The following is a 22,233-nucleotide window of genomic DNA, read 5'->3' on the forward strand; positions in this document are numbered from 1 at the left end:
ACAATTTGTTTGTTCGTGAGTTATGATTTTTTAAATAAAACGAGTCGCAACGTGTGTTTGTCAACATATAATTGTTGTAAAAAAATATTTAAATAAATGATTTCCAAATTTTCTTTACATTGATTTTTAGTCGAAGGTACAAAGATATTATAATAATTTTGGGGGAATTTTTCAAAACTATTAACATTATAAAAAACACGTGGTTGGAGGATTATTGGGGCGAAAAAAACGTTGAATGAAATAGGGTTAATATGCGAAAATGTTTAGTTGAGATCTCGACGGAATCTCCCTCTTCCCTCTTCTCCCCACATTCGTCTCCTCGCCTCCGCCATATACGAGATTCTAATTCGAATGGGTTGATCGAATCACCGAGAGTCAGGTTTATTTAATGAACACCCGTCGGGGTGTGAGAGCAGGACGCCCAAGGACGGTAAAAACCGACGAAGAGCACGGAAAAATACGTTCGGCCGGGGCCCGAGGGAATTCTATAACACCTCCGGGAGGTCCTCCTCCCGGCGTAGCGAGCGGTTATACGTGCGGTTATGGTAACCGGTCTCCACGAGTCGCAGCAAGGTCCTTAAAGGTCGATAATGGCCCCGTGGCGTGGCCCTCGACGGGCCCCTTCGGGCACGATCAAAAGGGCCGATGTCCCCGTTTCGACGCCGCCGCGCCGCGCCGCGCGACGGCGGGCCATCGACCGCGGCGAAAATTATTGTCTTAAAATACGGTCCGCCATTCCTGAACGGCCGAAACGCTGATGAAAACATTACCGGCGGACCCCTCGTACTACGTCATCCGTGCGCGACCGGCGACCGGCGACGCTTCGGGACTATAGTCTGCACGGAGAGATGAGCGAGTGTCGCTCGTTCGCTCGCTGATCCTCCGGCGCGGACAGCTACCGAAAATTAATGAATGAATAATTCAATGGCCGACGACAGGGTTGCGCAAGACGGCGCTGCTTCACGGACGTTATCGATTTCTACCTGTGGCACTCGGCAAGTCAGTCTTGACTATTTATGAAAGCGTTAAATTATGCCATTCATATTGGATTTTCAGCCTCTTCTTCAGATTTCGTAGATTTATCGCCGCGCTTCGTTAACGATATCCCCCATCCATCGTCGGGTTATTTAGGATGAAGCTACAATTGCAGTGTCCGCGATGTGAACTGTTAAGGCCATCGGAAACAAAACGCACAGCTTAGCACAAGCGTAGCATAAGACCGCTAAACCAATAAGCATCCAGCATAATGTCACCATATTAATTTACATAAGATGCTCATTGGTCCAGTGGTCTTATGCTATGCTTATGCAGCCTATGCAATTTTGTGTGCGACAGCCTTTACGATCCCCGAGAAAGCTATATAGGTACTTTAGTTCCTTTTTGTTGCGTCTTGTTGATATCATTCTTTTCAATTGCTTAAACAGAAAAAATTTTTTCTGAACAATAACTGACCTAATTATACATTTTTACAAAAATTCAGATAACAATGTGTATGTATAATTCTTGATTATTTTCGGTATTATTATCTTATTCAATTTTCCCTGATTGGCGAACCCTTTAACACGCAGGACTTTCGTGCGTTAATTGAATTAAAATTTTTTAATCACTTTAATTGAATGACGTTTCCTTAAACTTATCTGTATTAGCTCGTCAACTCTTGACGTAATCTGGTTGTCAATCTAATTTAGGTAAGATATTATCGAGCTCGACGTGGCTCCGCGACAGAAATAAATAGAGAGCCGCGGACTCGTCGTTGATAATTCATTGATATGTCGACGGTATCATCGTCGGCGTGTTGCCGATGATTGCCTCGATCGTTACACGGATCGTTACGTGCGTTACAATGTTACGCTGTGCGCGACGCCGCGCGCTCGCAATTAACATATATTTTTCCGCTAACGAAGCCGGCGCGCGGCGCGCGCATATCAGCGCGTATGTCGATTGAATGAAAAGTACTCCGGGGTACTCGCGGGTCCGGTTTGTGCCTCGAGGACACGAAGTTACTTTACGTAACGGCGTCGACGGGTAACCGACGGAAATATTGCGCAGGCGATATTAATGTTTTACGAGGGTGCTAAATAACACGGTGGGATGCAACTTGAGGCGCGACTTCCCGCGAATCCGTCTTTATTTTTTTCTTTCTTCGCCGATCGCGACACGCTGTACGCGTGCGAATCGTCGTGATCTCGCAACAGCTCTCTGCAATGTATGCAAATGGAACGAGGACGACGAAAAGTAGGTACTTTTCCCTTGAATATTATTTTGCGGTGAATCAAAGAAACGTAAAAACCTCGTCGCTTTTCGCGCAAACTTTTATTCGCCAATACTCAATTGTTTTTCACTTTAATTCTTTTATTTATGAGAAATTACTTTGTTCACATAGAGCTTGTTTTATTCACTGGGAATGAAATAATTTATGGACAAAAAATCTCTCTTCTCATATCTTCCTTACAAGAATTATTTCTCACCAAATTCTCTCGCTTCTGTTTATATTAAATCATGATCGTGGATACATCGATATTTCGTCGAATAATTGAAGGATCACGCGCGTCGTCGAGGCTTTTCATGGCAAAGGGCGCCGACGTGGCAGGCCCCATTGTCCTTCCACTCTCGACTCTCGGCAGTCTCGGCTCCGCGGGAGTGGACCCATCGAAACTCGAACGTGGAAACATTATAAATGCGGCGTGACGCCCGCTACGAGTCGTAGGAGAAGTTTGTTGGGCGTGACGGGGCCGGCGCGGGTCGCAGGGTTGGCTTGGAACATCGGCGCGGCAGGAGGAAGGGAAGGGAAGGTGCAGCTCTCCGGGGCCCCGTTTCCCTTCCAGGAAGGCCCGGCAATAGCATCGCGATGCGTATATACCCCGCTTGTGTGTGCGCCCGTGAACGTTTTTTTTTCTTACCAACTACCGACTCTCTTGCGTCACGCCGGGCCGTCTTATTCGCGATTAACAAGAATCGCGCTGATGCTCATTTATAAACAGCCGAGAGGATGATTAATCACGCGTATACGAATAAGATTGAGTTGTTCTCGGTATTGTCCCATCGCTTCGAGGGATGGGGGGGGGAGAAGCGCGTAATTTAGATAATTATACAACAAGGAGCGAGACATTGTTAGATTCTTGCGGGGGAGCTAATCTGATACTAAATCCGGTAATAGGCTCCCAACTAGAAAAGTTATAGTGGTTTTAGTAGCTGTAAAGAGCGCCGGCGACAGCTAGTCTGATGGTACCAATCGCATTTTTACGAGGTGCAGGAAAAAGCGGCGTAGGAGAGACACTTGCATCCAGTCGGAATGTCCCGGTAACAAATTCTCAAGAGGCGAAGTAACGTTTAAGTAATACTATATAATCGTTTCGCGGAGACGACAGGCTTGGCGATGCGGCGAAGTGAAGTCGCGGTGAAGATAGAGAGAGAGAGAGAGAAAGGTAGTGGAATCGAAGAGAGGAGACCGACGGAACGATTTGAATCCATTTACTATGCTCCGATAACAAGCCGGTTGAAAAACGGTGGAATAATGATATATAATTGACAGGACCACAATAAAGCTAAATGCAATCCGTTACCGCGATTATATGCCGAGAGAGATAGAGAGACACGACGGTGGACGACACCGAGAAGAAAAAAAAAGAAGAAAAAGAGGGAAAGAAAAGAAAAGGCGATTATACGAAGGCGGGAAGGCAAGGAAAGAGGAATGGCCTAAATTCAGGGCGACCCTTTATCGCCTCCGCCTCTTGAATTTTATGCGGAGGCCCTCGTTTCTTTCTCCCCCCTTTTTTTTCACCGCGTTACGCGCCCCGTTAAAACGAGACACACGAGCCCACATTTCGCTGTACCACCGTTGACGGTGGAGAGATTATGTATGAATGCGAGGCATTTTTATGCGTGCAAACAGACGAGAAACGCGAATTACGTCCGGTGAGAATTTTAGGGATGCTGTTACATGAATGACGCTTCCGCGCGCGCGCTAATGTTTTATTTTGTCACTCTTATCTGTGTACAACTAATGCAATTTATTATGTTCCTCTTGTTTTATTTAGATCTCTAGCTCTCTAACAGTATATAGTTAGAGAGTTAATTAATTAATCTCACATTTATCTCGAAGTCGTATTAAATATTGAGGCACCCGAGATATAAATAAATTTTGTAAGCTATAAGAGAACGAGAAATTCACACAATTTTATTTGATGAAGCGACGTTTAATTCATTTTTTTGTCTTCTCCAGAAAGCGAATGTACAGTTGCAAATACATTCTTCCGTAACTTTTGCTAATACGGAGGAAGCTACTCTCCAAACCTGTTCGTACTGTTTGAATGACATTATCTTCGTTCCGAAGCAAGATAGCGCTCTTATTTGTAGAAACCAGATCTGTACGGCAAATCAACAATTTCTTTTTATTTTCCACCTTTTTTTTTACACGCAATTGTGCGGCACAATCGCCGATATCTCACTGATTAATATCCGCACGATGCCGAAGCAGGAGACACGATCGCGCGATAAGCAGGTACGCGAGTTTATCTCGCGTGGTTCAGCTGGCGAAAATTCAACGGTGAGCTACAGTCGCTTTAAGCGGAGGTGTCGGCATTACCTTGAACCCCGTGGCCGCGATTACGGGAAACACTTCCCGAAGAAGAGAACTGCCGCGGAAGAGCGCCGCACGCTAATTGGATGCAGTTAATTAGAGTTCGCTCGCGCGGCGAATATTCCCCGGTGTCGCGAGGATATCGACGCGAGATATCGGTGGTAGAAAATCGTCGGAGACCGGAAAATATCGCGCTGATTTGTTAACATTTCAGCACAGAAGCGACGTTGGGATATCTAATCGCCAAGAAGCCGCATGAAATTTCTTTAATATTTCAGAGTGTTGTCCTTCTGAACTTATAGAGTCGAATGATGAAAAAACGATGGGAAAATGTTAGGTATAATAAATAGTAAATATAATAACGCGTAAGAAAAGGTAAAAATAATATTTCTCTCGGCTTACCCTCATATTAACCGTTCACTTTGAATCAGAAAATTATATATGTAATTCTACAAATTATATAATAATGAGCGGATTAAACGAGTGAATTAAGCGTAAGCATCTAAGATAATGAGTATAAATAGATAGTGAGATTTATTTCACCCCGGGATTAAATCCGCGTTAAGGAGGATTATGTACTAAGTAAGTACAATGTAGCTGACAACTTAATATAATTGCAAGCGTGCGACTTTGTCTTAAAGCTTGACTCAAGGCGACAACGCACGGGTTCGTGATAGAAGTTTGATAAAGGTTAATAAGATTCATGCATATCTAAATTGCGTAACGTAAGAAGCACGGCGATCTTTGTGGAAAACCGCAGCGATGGTCTATTAAGATCGTCAGACAAAGGCAAAAGAAAAAAGATTTAAAGAACATGTTGTAGTAATAAATAGTTGAAAGAAGGAACACACGTACCAATTATATAAGCCGGGATAATAAGAATTGTGGAAAAAGGGGAGAAGAGAAAGAGCAAGAAAAAGAAAGAGAGGAAGGATCTTACTTTACACGTGGCAGGGTTACTTGTCTGTTCCGCGTTGTCGAGCAAATTTATATCACGCTGTCCCCCCCGGTGATCCCTCTTTCCCTCTGCTGCTGTCGTACGTTAGATAGCGTCCGCCGAAGGGAGATTAAAGGGGGAAAAGGAGGGAGGGAGGGAAAGGGAAAACGAGGGGAAAAAAAGAAAATGGAAGGAAGAAAAACGAGAAATATCGTATCTTGAAATATCGGTGCCCGCGGCGCGGCGAAATGTCCCGCCGGTCCCGCGCGTTATGTATGCACTTGCCCGCGAACCACGCTTTTATTTCTCCGCGCTCTTGTATTTGCAGAAGATTATCCGCGTAGCGTCGCGCAACGCACGCTGCGAACCGTTTATTTTCGGTTCCGCGTTGCGTTCGAACCGCCGCGCCCCACCGAGTTAAACGGCTTGTCTGCGACAGAGCTAATCTTCACACGGTTGTATCGCGCGATTAAAAAAAAAAGGAGAAAAGAAGAATAAGGACAGGCGTATTAAGGAGGCACGAGAGGCATTGTGTTTTGGACATTGAGAATTGCTAAGGACCTCAAGTGACTTGATTTCTAGGAAGTGTATTCTTCTGTTTAGCGAATTTTGTAAAATTAAAGTGGAGTGTTGAGATTTAAAATTAAAGCTATCTTTGTAGTAGAGTACTTTCTGTCTTATTTCAGCGTGAGTTTCTTTCTTAATTAAATATAGAGAGTGTAAACTGATTAACTGAAAGAGAAAGAGAGAACGATTATTTATGTAATGAAAAAGATTATATTTCTATAATATTTGTATATCGGGAATATAATTGCAGATAATATAAATTGCAGAAATCACTCTTTCTCTTTTGCCTATCTCTCGATATCATATAAAATAAAACATGGAAAACCAAAAATAATCAATAATCCAAAAGCTCTCGGTAACGCGTATACGAATTATCCAGATTTTAAATGACACGGCGCGATAGTATTTATATTTAGTACTTACACTTTGTTATCTAGCCCGATCGTTACATAAAACGTCATTTCGATCAAGCAAATAAATTGATATAAAAGTGTCGCGCTCTGAAATTAATGTTTCATAAAATTATTGGTCAATTAAATGGTACCCTTTAATATCGTTTTCGAGAGCAAAGTGCATCCGTCGGGTACCTGCTGCGCCCCTTTCGTGACTCCGATCGAAATAATTCCCCGCGTTGCGCGAGGAGAGGCGAATAACAAGGGGGGCCTGCTCCGCACACAACATCCGTCCCGGGATCGTTCATGGCGTACCGTTTCGTCCGTTCGTCCGTCTGTCCGCGATATCACACGGACACACGCGCGCGTACCCGTTCTCTCGGGTCCGTGGCAAATCGCGCCCCGGGCCCACCCCCTTTCTTTTTTCCCGTCCGGGGCCCGCCTGTCCTATATTTCTTGCTCCACGCCGGAATTCCAGACGCGGCTCTTTACGCTCTCCTTAAGGGAGCCTCTCGATTCCCCCCTCCCCCCCTTGGTCCCGCTGCCACCCTTTCCCGCCCCCCGAGTTTCGTTCTTCTTCCTTCTCGGCGTACACGCGTGGGACCACGTAAGCCTTTAGCCTTTCTATTAATGATTTTTACGGCCTGCCTTCTTCTTCTGGGACTTTCCTTTTTTTCTCTTCTTCCCGACGAAGACGGACCTGTCTTCTCCTGGGAGAGAGAAAAGAAAGAAGGGGGACAACGATTCAGTATATAGGGATGTCCCCTCGGGGTGCGGCGACAGGCGCAGCTGCACCTGCAGAAGTCGACACGGTCGCGACTAATTACTATGATCAATTAAATAATCCCTGTAATTAGACCGAGCTGTGGACGTAATGATGGCCGTCATTGTCCCCCGTCCTCGTCCTCGTCGTTATTCCCGTCGTCGAGAGAGCACCTCCGAGAGATCACCTCGGGCGCAGCTTCCGTGATGATAGTTTCGTTGTCCGGACCGTGAGCGTTAATTCGGACAGCTTGATGGATAGTTCGGTGAGAAAAAGCGCGCCGGCCGGCTGATTACAGGACGCTCTCGCCGGAGCGGCATCTCGCAATCACGCGCGATCCGACGTCCGAGTTGATCGATAAGAGGCACTCCCTTGGCTTCTGCCGTGGAAAAACTGTCCGTTCTCGTTATCGATCCGAACGGGATCGCTATTGACGGATCACGATCGATCGCGAGATCGATTTCTGAAGAAGTCCACCAGTAAATTCGCCACGAAATGGATGCAGGAATTCTTTATTCTTAAGGACGTTCTCTCGTCCTTATACTAGAGAAAATCGATTTTCTTAGGATTTTCTTGAAACTGTGAATATACGTTAATTTAGGTGTGCTTTATGCGTGGTATAAATTTTAGTACCTCCTCCGGTATAAAAAATAAAGATACTGAGCCCCAAAGTTTAAAAAAAATTTAAAATTTAATTTCTTTTAGTTTTGGCATTTTTTCCTTATAGAACTCGACGAGAGGAGCAACTTTGGTCCTCTTGGCCAACCTCGTATCTCTTACCGTTTGGCCTGGAAAACCTTTTCATTAGTAAAAGTTGAAACTTTGAGGCTCAGTATCTTTATTTTTTATACCGGAAGAGGTACTGAAATTTATACCGCACGCATAAAGCACACCTAAATTAACGTATATTCACAGTTTCAAGAAAATTTAAAAAAAATCGATTTTCTCTAGTATAAGGACGAGAGAACGTCCTTAAACGCATGATTCTTCTAGTTTGAGATAATTTTTTTTAAGTAGAAACTCTACGTTTTTAGATGACAAAAGTAACTTTAAAACCGAGTTTTATCCTTCAAAGTTTTGTTCAAGTTGAATTTCGGTTACATTCAGTGTCAATGTTGCAGACCAACACTGAACATTCGAACCTTCAGTAGTAGTATTGTCTCACATTTCCTATAATTGTCAAAGTCGGAATTCAGAATGTCGATGCCAAAAGTACTAAACATTTCTAATTGAACGGTGGCACTTATTGATGAATGGCGCCGGTTGTTCACTCGGGATCGCGAGGACTGGTTCGAAACTTCGTTCGAGCGCGAAAAGTATTATGCAACGATGATGATAATTAGCGACTTTTTGCGTACCGCTATTTTCTGCGGAGGTGGATGTGGGTCGTAAGACCTTTGCGTCGTAAAATCGCGTCGCTCCTGCGCCGATAACGCCGTACAGCGATTTGTTTTGCATTTGTTATTGTTCACGGGCTGTCGCAATTTTAAAAGAATAATTCTTTTCTCGCTTCATAAAAGAAAGAGAAAGAGGGGAAGCACTTTTCTCTTTTCTCCCTTCGATTTCTTTCTTTTGTTCGTGATTGATACACTCTATGGGGTACAAATTAAAGGAAGCTTAAGGCGCTATAATCAAAGCGACGCTTTCCTCGTCTCACATTTACTCATTACATCTGTATACGTGCGTCTTTATGAGAGGTAATCTCGATCAGCGTTCGAATGCGTACTTTTACGAGAGATATCCATCTTGCCCACGAGTGGAGAGAGTTGCGAGTGCCCGAGCGCACGATGGACGACGAAGCCCCGACGTATAGGCAAGTCCCGGCGCAATACGCGAACACAATGTTGTGTTGCGGACACGTGCAAGCAACCTTTGATATTCACCGGCCGTGCGCGAGCAACCGGGCTCCACCTAGACAAGAGAAAGAGAGAGCCGTATCTCTTTGAGATACACGGCGCGTTTTCCGCGCGCGACTTTCTCTCTCTCTCTCTCTCTCTCTCTCTCTCTCTCTCTTTTCCTTTTTTATTCTCATTCTTCCTTTTCGCGAGATGCACGTCAACCGCGAGACGTAAAATATTTCAGAGGCGGTTAAAGGCTGCGTGCGGTGGGAAACCTCGCAGGAACGCTCACTAGTATGCGAGGCGGATTATAGAGAAAGAAGCTGCGCGTTGCGTCAAGTTCTTGGGACTGTGCGCGACGAGCGCGATGAATAATCGCCGATCCGTCAATGGCTTCACGCCGTATTCGAGATCTATCCGTCTGTTAAATGGCGATGGTGTCAAATTACGCGAGAGACGCGGCGGCGCAATAATTAACATCGCGACGAATTCGCGGGGAAAACTCATTAAGGATCACATGCGTGTGAACGTAATACGCGGGAAAAAGAACGAAGGACACGCTCGTATTTAGCGTTTATTCAGCTGTCACAATTCGCCATTCGCGAAACGTTCTAATTAATTGTTTAGCAGCCGTAGTTTAATTTATTGTTTATTATATAGCGCATTCAATCCCGCTTCTAAACTAAAATTTTTCGTTAAAGGCAAATTAGTCATCCGATGCGCTTTAACAGTCAATATGTCACACACGATTTTCCTATCGACGAGTTACACAAATTTTTATTCTCCCTCCGTTGACTTACTTTTGACTTCCTTTTCTCCCCCACGCGAGATGAAAGTCTTGCTATTAATATAAATCACACGTGTATTGCGATTTTCGGAGTTGAGTTTGAAAATGTGACATTTCACAGGATTAGAGATGCGTCGAACGGTTAGTAATTAGTGGAACGGTTTACGGAGCATCAACAATTCACGCGGTTCGTGAATTCGTTAATATCGATTAACGGCGTCGCGATCGTAGGTAAATACGGAGCGTAAATGTAACCGATGTAACGTCGTCGCGCGCGACGAGCGGTTTCTCTTCTATTTTTTTCTCTCTTTTTCTCTCTTTCCCTCGACGATGACGGCGGCGGCGGCGGCACGTCGCGAGACGCCCCGCACTTGCATTCCCGTCGGACGTCACGCGTCGCGTCCACTTGGTAATAAAGCGCGGCGAATTGGGTCACTTGATACGGCACACCGGCAGCAGTCAATAAAGGGAGATTCCGCGGGATTTATTGTGCGCTCAAACGCTCAAAACGTCGATGCACACCGCGCCTAGGCGCGAACGCGCCGTGACCGTCAGGTACACCGAGAACAATTAGGCTAACAATGACTCTCAAGCGGCGTCCGGGTCATGGCTCCCCGGCGCGGCGTGGTGTTGCGCCTCCTATTTCTACTATACGTGCTTTACGCGTAGCGCGTACTTTTTATGGTCGATTGCGCGATAATAACGCCGCTGAATGAGAATCCGAGTTTAAAAAAAAAATTGCAATTAATATCGGCACGCGTGATTTTGCATTTGTTTCCTTGTTCCTTTTTTTCCAGATGCATTATACATTTTAAACGTTTGCACACTAGCGATTGTGAGAAACTGCTGGCGTTGAAATGTCAGTGGCCATTTTGTGCAACATAGTAAAATTAAATTTACAAAAGATTATGGATTTAAAATCAGAATCACAAATGATAATTAAAAAAAAATTTATTTTTTACGGTTAAAAGGAAACATAACATACATATAACAATATTATATATAATAAAATAAAATATAATTATATCAAAGAAAAAAAATTGTGGTAATAATAAGAAGTAAGTATAAGAGGATTTAGAGGAGGATTTTAAGATTCTTATATTTGTGCGAGATAATACTTAACTCTTGTGATTTTCAATCTCAGCTCCTTTGATTGATGCTGTTAATGGCGTAGATTACAAAGTAGCTCGAAAGCTGCAGGTCGATAAGTATCGCCCTACCGAAATTGCTAATAAGCGACCGATTCCGTGATCTCTCCGGCGATCTGCCATCCGCGTTTAACTTGTTTATTGTTGGCATAACGACGATGGGGAGGAGGATCGATTGAGACGTCCGCTCCTCGGAACACACCAGCCCTAAGGGCCCCGGCTAATTGCTATAATTAATTGCGTGATTGCTATAGTTAGATCGATCCGGATTGCCAGTTAGAAGAATGTAGCTTCTGCCACCGTAATGATACAGTCGCAGATATATACCTATATTGACTTGACGATTGTTCCGGTTCGATTTAGAAACGTGTCGACCGGAAAAGTTGGGAAATTTGCCTATTCTTTCTGTCCCTTCATATAATTCTATCCTTTAATTTAATCTTATAATTTTGATATTTTATATACAGTTATATTTTTAATAACTATATAATTGTAAATAATTTATGTAATTTCACTAAATTTAATTTAATTTAGAATTTTATTTTGACAACACATACACGTACAAAAACGGTCTAATATTCTATTTTATATAATTTTCAAATTTATTTCTACGATTTTTTGATTAGTGCATTCAATTTTGTTTATTAATTTTGTATTTTACAATATATGATTTTTTCAATTTATAACACAATTTTGCGACTCTCGAGAGACTCCTTTGCACAACAGTCGGTGGTAACACTCGGATGATTTAAGTTTTCGATGACGCAACGACGAAGTGGAAGAACGTTTAACGAGAGATCAGTAAGGCGTCTGAAAAAAGCAAGGCGCTTAACGATTCGGCGAGGAAGAAAAAAAATATCGGGCGGACCGGCGCGGCGGTGCGTTTTTACGACACGGTAGGGCCTCGGCTCTTTATGCCTGGATCGGAACATTAAACCGCCATCTCTTTAAAAGCGCTGTATTTCTTTCATCGACATTTGCGGTCCGACTGAGTTACAAACAGAACTTGTAACTTTCACATTCTATGAATACAGACCGTTCTATACGGTCAACTCCGAGCAGTCGCGCGGGCATTTATCGAACGAGGCGTGCGCCAACCCATCCCGCGGACGACGCGACGTCGAAATAATTTCGGGGTGTAACAACGCTTCGGAGAGTTTCGCGGTGTAAATTGCGGATTAAAAAAAAATCTTGCGCCTCTCGCTATTTTCCGTGAAAGGCCTGTTATCGAGCTGAGAAATATGATCCATGGCACCCTCGATGGAAAAATCATCGAGAGCCGCGCGTCGTACGTGTGATAATAACACGTTGCGTGGCGATACTTGCGCGGGTTTAATGATTAGGGGTTTCGCGTTAACGCGCCACACGACGAAATTACAACGTCGCGGGATCGGGCATGCCTTCGCGAAAAAGAAGGCAAGTGCGAAAAAATTGCGGAATCGGAGGTACACTTATGATTAACTTCCTTCGGTACCTTTTACGCTTAATACCAACCTTCTCCTTAACAATCTCGCCGAAGCATGTCGAACTTGGATAAGTTTGGGAGAAAAATTGGAAAATTAAATAGGATTATAGTCTAGCTGGAGTTTTTAGAAATACGGAAATTTCCCTCCCCCGCGGAAACTCCGCCGTGACGTGAACTCGCAGCTGACACCGGACAAGCGACGTTTCGGTCTCACGGTTAACCTCTGGCGCGCAATTTTATATTTTTATTAACACACGCGTCGCCAGTCTCGGTTCGCAACACTCGCGACAATCGATCAATATCGATTTTTATATTTGAAGTTAAAGAGAATTAAGGTAAACTTTTTTTTTTACAACGGAAACTTGTATTTCCTCACGGTGGAAGAACAAGCTCCTTCGGGGGACACCCACGCGCTCATTATCCGTCCTTTCATCGGCTCACCAGCGATAAATCTGTATTATGTGCTTGTAGGCGATACGGAACCAAGTGCGGCGGCTGCCTCCAAGGGATAAACCCGCAGGACCTTGTGAGGAAAGCGAGGGACAAGGTTTTCCACCTGAATTGCTTCACCTGCCTAGTGTGTCGGAAGCAGATGAGCACCGGCGAAGAGCTCTACGTCCTGGACGACAACAAGTTTGTCTGCAAGCAGGACTACCTGTCGGGCAAACCGCTGCCGGACACGCATCATGTGCACGGTCATCACGGTGAGCCGCCAAAACTTGCCCCCCCCCTTCCATCATTTAGCCACCTCGCGTAACAATGTTATCTCGACGCGGTCATATTATCGTACTTTATTTACACGTAAATCCTGCGCCGAAAAGGCAATGAAACGAAGTTAAGATTGCATAATGAATTCGCGCCTAACTCGCGCGCGAGATTAAATTGCATAGCGACGTCAAATAATTAGGTTCTGCCATTATACCGACAGCGGAGTTAATAAATAATTCTATACGATTGAAACGGCAAACAAAATCGAGAAAGTAAAGTTAGTCTACGAAAATAAGCAGGCACTTCGGAGTATCACAGTTCGTCTGTGTACACTGTCCTCTTCGTTTATACGGAGATCGATTCGTCGCGGGATTTAAATTTAAGCGATATCCCGAGAATCCACGTGGTCTCCGTGTTTGTCTGTACTTATCCTGCCAATCGATATCGAGATTAATCTCACGCTATTTCTAATTGCTGCTGATCGATAATATGATTGCGATATTTTAGGAATATCCAGCTTTTATAAAGTTCGACAGTTATATTATTTATTTTATTTATTAAGTTGAACGTATATAGTTATATACAATAATATGGATATTATCGGGTATGGATATTTATTGATATAGATATATATCGAGTATGAATATTTGTTCATACCGATGCTTTTTGACAAACCATAATGCTGCCGAAAAGTTACTTGATATTATAAAATATGGTATTATAAATCGTAAAAAGAATTAGTTGACGTTATGATTATTCCGAGATGTCAAAGTTATCTGTCTAAGACAGAATTAGGGTTGGTGATTTGCTTCGAAGGCCTCGATATTCGAAGAAACTCTTCCTTCAACGTTTTTTCCGCCCCTTTAATCCTCCAACCATGCACTTTCAAGTCAGACGTGTTTTTCAAAATGTTAATAGCTTTGAAAAATTCTCCAAAAATTATTATAATAGCTTTGTACCTTCGACTAAAAATCAATGTAAATAACATTTGGAAATCATTTATTTAAATATTTTTTTACAACAATTATATGTTGACAAACACACGTTGCGACTCGTTTTATTTAAAAAATCATAACTCACGAACAAACAAATTGTTTGTCACGATCATTTGTTTTCCGCAACAAACGGGTGTTAGAAACTCGTGGGACACGAAAGGGCGGGTTGGAGGAAATAGGGTTAAAATCTTCGAAGCTTCGAAGAATCAAAATTATACAATTATTAAAATATAATAGTAATAGTATATATATTGTATACCGTGTAATAGGAACACATTTATAAAATTATATGACAAAATTCGAATAAAATTTCTAATGTTGCAATTATGTCGCTTATATGTCGCAATTACACTTTTCGAAGCTTCGAAGCTGTCGAGGAGTAACAGCCATAAACGAAATCTCTTTTTTTTCCATCGACAAAATATAATCGAGTTGAAAGAGCGAATAGTTTAGAAACATCAATGTATTAAAAGCGTATTAAAGTTTCGGTCTTGAACGGCACGGCCTAAATATGTCGCGCGAGCTCTGCTACGCCGCGATTTCGACGTGGCACGTGGCTGTCAGCGGCACGCGGCGATCGATCGCGGGCTCGAAAATTCGCGCGAAATCGCGTTTGGCACACGCTCGGCTCGGTGCCCAAACAAAGTCAACGCACAATCGCCTTCCATTATATCGATCTCCGGCACCGCTGTCACTGGAACGCGGCGCGGCGCCGCTGTCCGGAGAGGGGTAGGGCGTATTATCGCGACAGCGCTCCTCCTCGCTCGACCCCCCCCCTTTCCCCTTGTCTTCCCGTCGGGTCCGCCGTCCGATCTCGCGCGTTTTACGATCGCCTCCGTCGTTTCTGTTCCCGTCGCCGATAAATAATTTTATCCGCCGCTCGCGAGAAAGAGCGGCCGTCGTAAATTATCGCGCGGCTCGCCGATCTCGAAGTCGAGATGCCCGTCGGCGTCGTCCCGATCTCGATATGTTCTGCCAGAATTATCGAAGAACCGGAAAGCCGCCAATGAGGAAAGACGCTTCGGTGCCGATTGAAGCGGAAGAGATATCCCGCGCGTGTGGCAAAAACTATTTGGATGCTTTCCTAAAACGAAATATGAAGTGTCTCAAGAGAGAATTATCAAAAATATCCACATTGTGTTACACGCGGTGTTAATATCGTATACGAGGATATCCTTTCAAATTGGAGAATTCCTACAAAGACCGACGGGACCCATTTCTCGAGTGGCTCGAGAATTTCGAGATTTATTTTTTCGAGCAGGCGAGGCTCGAGGGGGTCACAGTTCAACGCGCACGCCGCCACGGATTTTACGGAGTCAGGATCAGCTTAAAAAAAAAAGGGAGGGACCGGCGGGTCGGCGGGACGAGGGGGAGGGGCGGGGACGGCAGGTTTTTCACGGGAGTTTCTACCCCGAGAAAGAGAGAAAGCGGCAAGCTGTGAAAACAGCGTGGCGCGTATGCCACTGTGAACCACCGGCCGAGAAGGGAGATAGAGAGAGAGAAATGGAGATGACGAGCGCGAGAGAGAGAGAGAGAGAGAGACGGCGCGCGGGTCGGCTCGGTTTCACGAGGGCCCCACTCGTATATAAGCCGTGAAACGAAAACCGAAAGGTCGTTAGGCAGGGGGCGAACCTTTTGTCGTTCCCGTTGCCGACGTTGCCGAAACCGCAAAACGCACCGACAACCCGTTTTCTTCTCTCTCTCCTTCGCCCGGCCGCCTTTTTCTCCCGGGGATCTCGGGGGCCCCGAAGCCCGACGGGCCCCGTTGTGTGCTCGCCGTACGTGAGACAATGTCGTGGGACAGCCGCCGAGAGCGCGGGAGAGCGCCGCGAAATGATTTACGCCTCGGCCGCGGCCGATTCGGCCCGCCGCCGCCGACTCGCTGTCGATGAGTTTCGCGTGAAGCGTCGTCGTCATCGCCGTCGACGTTGTTGTTGTCGGCGTCACGAGGCGATCTTGAGGCGCATACCTGCGGATGCAGGAACGAATCTGTAAGCCGCGCGTCAAATGTCAACGTCGAGAGGCTGCCTTCGCGGAAGGATTCTATGATTTTTCGGAGGCGGTTCCGAGGCTCTACAAACAGAAATTTCGCGGAAAAGGATTAGCTATTAAATAGAAACGAAAATAGAGAGTAAAAAGCGAGACGGTAGGGAGTAAAGTAACAAAGAGAATTTCTTATTTATACAAATAATAAAATAAAAATGTTGCTGAAAAATAAAAGTAAAATAAGGAAGCGTTCTCTTAGCATGATTTATGCGAGCTCATTAACTAGATCTGTATTTAGTCAAGTTGTATGCACTAGGTTATTATAAAATAACTTGCACGCCGTCGATTATTTTTTTATCATCGTCCTCGACTACTGATTATCGATATAACTGGCGGGAACAATAGAGGCAGGTATGGAGCACGAAATCTTCATCGCGTGGAGAACCGAATTCGACGCGCAACTGGGGGCAGAATGTTGACGCGAGCCTTCAGGATGATTTCGGGCCGATGATTAAGCGACACGACCGTCTTGATGCCCGACACTTTTTCAACATTAATCTCTGCCATCCGGCTCGGCCATTTGCCGGTTGTCGAATCCGCGCGGCCATCGTTCTCTCTCTCTCTCTCTCTCCCTCTCTCTCTCCCTCGGCACGGCGCAAGACGAGAGCACGGTAATTATGCTCGTAGGAGACGATTAATATCCGGAGACACCATTTTTTCGGCGGTTCCCGCCGTAAAATATATTGCGTCTGGAGTATTTCGTGCGCAACGCCGCCATTAAATCTAGAAGGCAAAAGCCGACTTTTAAAAGTCGCTACTTGTCCCTCGCAGCCACGATACTTTACAATCGAGATATAGCTGCACCGATTAAGTTATACCGAAAAAAAAGAACGTGATTGTTCGAATGTATTTCCTAAAGTTTTCGAACGCTGCGTCATTTATTGCGACAATGCAACTATTTCTCTTGATAAATTACAAAACAATTGCGTCAATACGTGCAAGTAGTTCATATTTAATTGTGCTACACGTAAATATCAATGTCGACCATGATATCAACCATGAATAATCGATTCTTTTTTGACAGATTCCTTGCCATCGAAAAGCGTAATCACTTTTCTTTCAAGCGACAGTTTCAAATCAATTAAAAACTTACTTAAATCATGCTACTTTGAACATCAATAATATCCATACCACGATAACTTGTAATTTATTTCTACATATTCGCTAAAAATTCAATCGCTGATTTCGAACTATCTCGCAATTGCACAGAAGCGGTATTAAAAAAAAAAAAATACATTTCCAATTAGCAAATAAAATTGGAAATAACTTTTTTTGGCCATTCTGGCAAGTTAGCTTCTCATTTGTTTATAACCGTACAACGTACATACAACTTCAAAGATTCGAAGTACCTCGTTGACGGCGCTTAAGGCACTTCGCGTTTCGCTTCTGTGCAAGTGAGCGAGTCGCGAATCGTTATTTTTCGAAATCGGCGGTTCGTTGGTCGATGTTATTAAAAAGGCCGGTGTCTCGCGTCCGTTCACGAGCAGAACCGTCCAACCTGTCGGCAGGCGGAGACTCGCTGATGGGCTCGGGATCGGAAGACGAGGACGAGGACGGTAGTGCCCACCATCACCATCACGATTCGGCCGTACGCGGCGCTCACCTCGGGACCCACAACATTGGCCCGGGTGGTCCCGGCGACCAGGCCGTCGGCCACGGTGGCGAACTACCTCTCGGTGGCGATCCCTGCAAGCAGGAGGACTCCGAGGATCAAGGTGAGTACTCCAGCTCACTTGCTAAAGATGAGATAACAAAGTAATGGCGCGGCAGGCGATACGTTGGATTAGACAAAGAAGTTCTCTCTCGCGCAATTTTCCGTTGGAAAAAGTATTATTCATGAGAATTATCTTTTGCTGCGGTTGAATAGTGCGCGTGTATAATGTGTATATAAAGAATCAGTCTTTTTCTTGTATCACGTTAAATCGATTATTCCCGCGAGTCAGAAATCTATTGAAAAAGATTCTATTACTTTAATAAAAGTAAAATAAAATTGTAGTGTTTGAAAAATAATAGATTCTTTTAATTGCTTGATAGGCGCTATAAATATTTCTCCGCAAATAGTCTTGGAAAGTTCTCTTTAATCTCTTTAATCGCATTTATAAGCGATACGTGTAAGCGATATAAATATTACCGAGTGGAGATACATATTTTTACGAGATAGATAGACAGTTTTACGCAGCGCAAACTGCCTCTCGACGGAATAAGAGAACGTCTTTATTACGTCAAAGACGAAAGATAAATCTCGCGAGAAAGAAAAGTAGCGAAGGATCGTAAACGAAAGTCAATATCGCGTAGCCAAGCGTAAAGGGCAGAGTGCACGTGTGAAATATCTAAGCTGTCATCTCGATTACCGTGATTAGACATTCCGTATGTATCACGTACACACACACACACATTCGCATATCGGTGAACTGCAAACGAACCCGGACCACATTCGCACGCCGTAAATTACCCCACGCAGTATACGCGAAACTCGATCAAGAGCAATCGATTGGCGGCTCGATCGGGCTTCCCTCCACGGCGCCACTACGTCACCCTTGGAGATCCCACGCGAGCACGAATTCGCGGCGTCGCGACGTCACCAATCGCCGGGGGCGTCGTCAGAAGCCGGTCTCGAGCCATTATACCGTTCCTGCTCTTTTATCACGCGCACAACAATCGGTCCTTTAGCCGTACACCACCTAGTCTCTCACCCTCGCACGGGCCCGGTACAAGCACGCAACACAAGCGCGTCGTTGCCCCCCTCCTCCCCGCTCCCGATCGAGAAAGAGGGAGCGGACGTCTTCACGAGGGGTGGCCCCCGTTGTGCGGTGCGACACTGTCCAAACATTTTCTTTGTCCCGCGGTTAAGACCTACCCGGTATACATATATACGTATAGTGTATAGATTACCGTGGAGAGCCGGGGACTTATATTCGCGCGTTTATGTGTGTGCGTGCGTATGGTGACACTGCGTACGCGATGCGTGCGTTATATGCGGGGTACGGCTTTCAGCATGCGCGCGCGGCAGCAGCCACGATAATCCGATGGGGGTTTCGCATCGCTTCCGGGGGATTGGCTCCGATTGTTGTTACCTCGATCCGGCCGATGAAGATACCGGGATACACGGGGTGTCCCAGACCTACCGCGTGGCCTCTCAGCCGCGATTACCTCGACGAATCTACGGACGATTATCCCTCCGCGCGCGCGTTTGTCGGGAAGCCATCGTACGCGCTGAAATCCTTGAAATGCCCATTCGGCTTCCATCGATTTTGATTATATATTTTTAATTTAAATTTGATAAAAATTAACACTAGAATTGCACCGCAGAGTAACCTATATCTATTTTTACCGAAGGGATCAAAATGAAAAAAAAAAGAGAAAACAAATTTATAAAACTAATTATTTGTAGATTTCAACAAAAGTCAGAGAAAATTTCAGAAATTGTGATGTTTTAAAAATAATAAATTATATTTAAAAAAATTTCAAACCAGTCATTTTGATCCCCTTGATAGTTTTGTGTAAAATAAAAATTACAAAAAAGAATTTAGCAACAATTGCATGGCATGTTGAACTTTGTTAAGATCTTTTAACGTCGAAAACTATCTCGACATTGACAGCCGTCATCTTCAATATTCGCATGGAGACACCCGATAAGTACGCGTACCTAATACATACGATAGATTCCCGATCATCTCGCTCGACAATGTGTTTTCTTTTAAATTTAACTGGAATGTTGCGGTACGAGAGATCGCAACTCGACGGGCGTCGCTTAGAAACTCCCGTAACGCAATGATGACTCGTGTCTGAGGATGACAAGTCATTTCTGGGTTACCGACGAGTCACGCGTCAGCGGATACGCATAGTTCGGGATTAAGAAACCGACTATCCCCTCGACCACATCGACGACTGGGTAATAACAAACGCGCGCGCCGGCGTAACGCTGAAAATATTGTGTCAGCCTTTTTTTTCCCCCAGACGCTGATACCTTTACAGCTTGTCTCTATAAATCGTGTGCGAGTGACAGCCTCGTCTCTGAAAATTGAGGGCTCGAGGATACGGAGTTATTACGAAACCATTATTTCGGTCTAGATGAAATTTAGATCTAGCAATTATCGAGCGATTTACTTTTACTTTACCGTTTTTCAGAATAAATTAATTTTATTGTTCTATTTATATCACGCAGCTATATAATTATAATTTAGAAGAGAACAAATCGTCGTTTGCGTGCTTATTAATTCCGGCCGCCGCGCCGGCAACTCAGGAAATTCGTGAAATAGAACCCCGAAAAGTCGTGTCTCCATCTGTTCGAGAATTAGGTTCCCTGTCATTGTATTTAAAGCAGACAGACGTGAAACTCGCTGTCGCGAGAAGACACGGAACTTCTCACGGCGACCGATTTCGCTGGCAGTCGATCGAGCCTCTCGCGAGAGATAGGCCATTTGATCGTCGTAGGATTGTGACGCGATAGCTCGGCTTCGATCGGTTGAAGGTTCCCTGGACGGCGATCCCGAGACGAGGGACAGCCAAACGGAGAACAAGAGCCCGGATGGCGGTGCCGGCGGTGGCAGCGGCGACGGCAGCGCCGGCTCGAAACGACGCGGCCCGCGGACCACTATAAAGGCGAAACAATTGGAGATCCTCAAGACGGCCTTCTCGTCGACCCCGAAGCCCACCAGGCACATCAGGGAGCAGTTGGCGAAGGAGACCGGCCTGCCCATGAGAGTCATACAGGTGGGAAAAGGCTCTCACTCACTCTCTCTCTCTTTCTCTCGCAACATTTGCACTTTGAAATTTCTCTCGTCTGTCTATTATACTACATATATCTACTTATTTTTTTTCCAGCGAAAAGTTTCTTCATAAAACTTTTCATAAAACTGATCACGCTATCATTTAACTAAACATCTTGATAATTAAACCCGAAATAAAAATTTGGAATAAAAATTAGCGTTCTGTTGAAACCTTTAAACGAAGAGAACGGTTTTGTTATACTCAGAGGAAAAATATCTTTAATCAGATGGGTAGTTGATAATTAAATAATAATTATAATCTTGTAATAAGAATAATAATTTACTTTTCCTCTCTCAGTTTTCGTTACGACATTTGCTTCTCAGGCATTAAATTCTTTAACTTACGAAGAGAATCGCTATTAATATCGAAGTGAATCGCGATTTGCACTATCGGCGACGGTTTTATGCAGCTGGCATCTAAATCGCAAAAGCGACGCGACGCAAGCAACGTTCAGAAGTCCTCCGCCATCGCGAACAAGTAGGAAAAAACCGCGTCGACAAACCATTTGCCGGAGAATTATTCACTCGGCTCGACGTCATATTATTTACCGAGAAATTATTTCGCGACAGCACCGTCGCGCCGGTTTATTCGCGATGTATCACCGATAAAAAATTGTTTACCACGGTTTTCTCATGTCCAACAGAATGCAAAAGAACACAATAGAATGGGCTAAGGGTATATCGCGTGTTCCAAGACCCACATTCTTTCAGAACATTATACCTTTACAGTTCAATATAGCAGTGGCGAAATATAAGAACAGGGAAACTGACGAATAAGCGCGATATTTTTTACAATTTTCAAAAATCTATCATATTAACATATTATTATTCATTATTATTCACATTAATATCTATTCTTAGAGCGATTTACAATTGTAAGATGACTGTGCGCAAAATGGAAGGGGTCAGCGGAGGTGAAGAGGGAGAGACCCGTCGTTAAATAATTCAGCGATTAAAGACGGCCGGTCTGCCCGTTTCAGGTCTGGTTCCAGAACAAGAGGAGCAAGGAGCGCAGGCTGAAGCAGCTGACGTCGATGGGCAGGAACCCCTTCTTCGGGGGCTCGCGCAAGATGCGCGGGTTCCCGCTCAACCTGAACCCGGGTGCCCTCGGCGGCGAGGACGGCCCGCCGCCCGGCTTCCCGTACTTCGGCCCGGACAAGTTCGAGTTTGGCTACGGCGGCCCGGTGGCCTTCCATCACGAGTTCTTCGGCGCGCATCCGCCCCCGCATCCGCACGGGC

At 44.7% G+C, this 22,233-nt stretch overlaps 1 protein-coding gene across 1 annotated transcript in view; it reads left to right on the forward strand.

Moving 5' to 3' along the window:
• Positions 1–12,947: 12,947 nt before the first annotated feature.
• Positions 12,948–22,233, forward strand: part of LOC112467848 (LIM/homeobox protein Lhx1) — a gene marked incomplete at its 5' end in the record, with an annotated part of 12,878 nt that continues 3,592 nt past the window's right edge. The window contains 4 exons of the mRNA XM_025036716.1: positions 12,948–13,180; positions 17,713–17,940; positions 20,697–20,938; positions 21,975–22,231. Coding sequence (XP_024892484.1) covers positions 12,948–13,180; positions 17,713–17,940; positions 20,697–20,938; positions 21,975–22,231 — 960 coding nt within the window. The remainder of the gene's footprint in view (positions 13,181–17,712; positions 17,941–20,696; positions 20,939–21,974; positions 22,232–22,233) is intronic.

Source organism: Temnothorax curvispinosus, unplaced genomic scaffold, assembly GCF_003070985.1.
Source record: "Temnothorax curvispinosus isolate PA1 unplaced genomic scaffold, ASM307098v1 QBEX01017824.1, whole genome shotgun sequence".
Lineage (NCBI taxonomy): Eukaryota > Metazoa > Arthropoda > Insecta > Hymenoptera > Formicidae > Temnothorax > Temnothorax curvispinosus.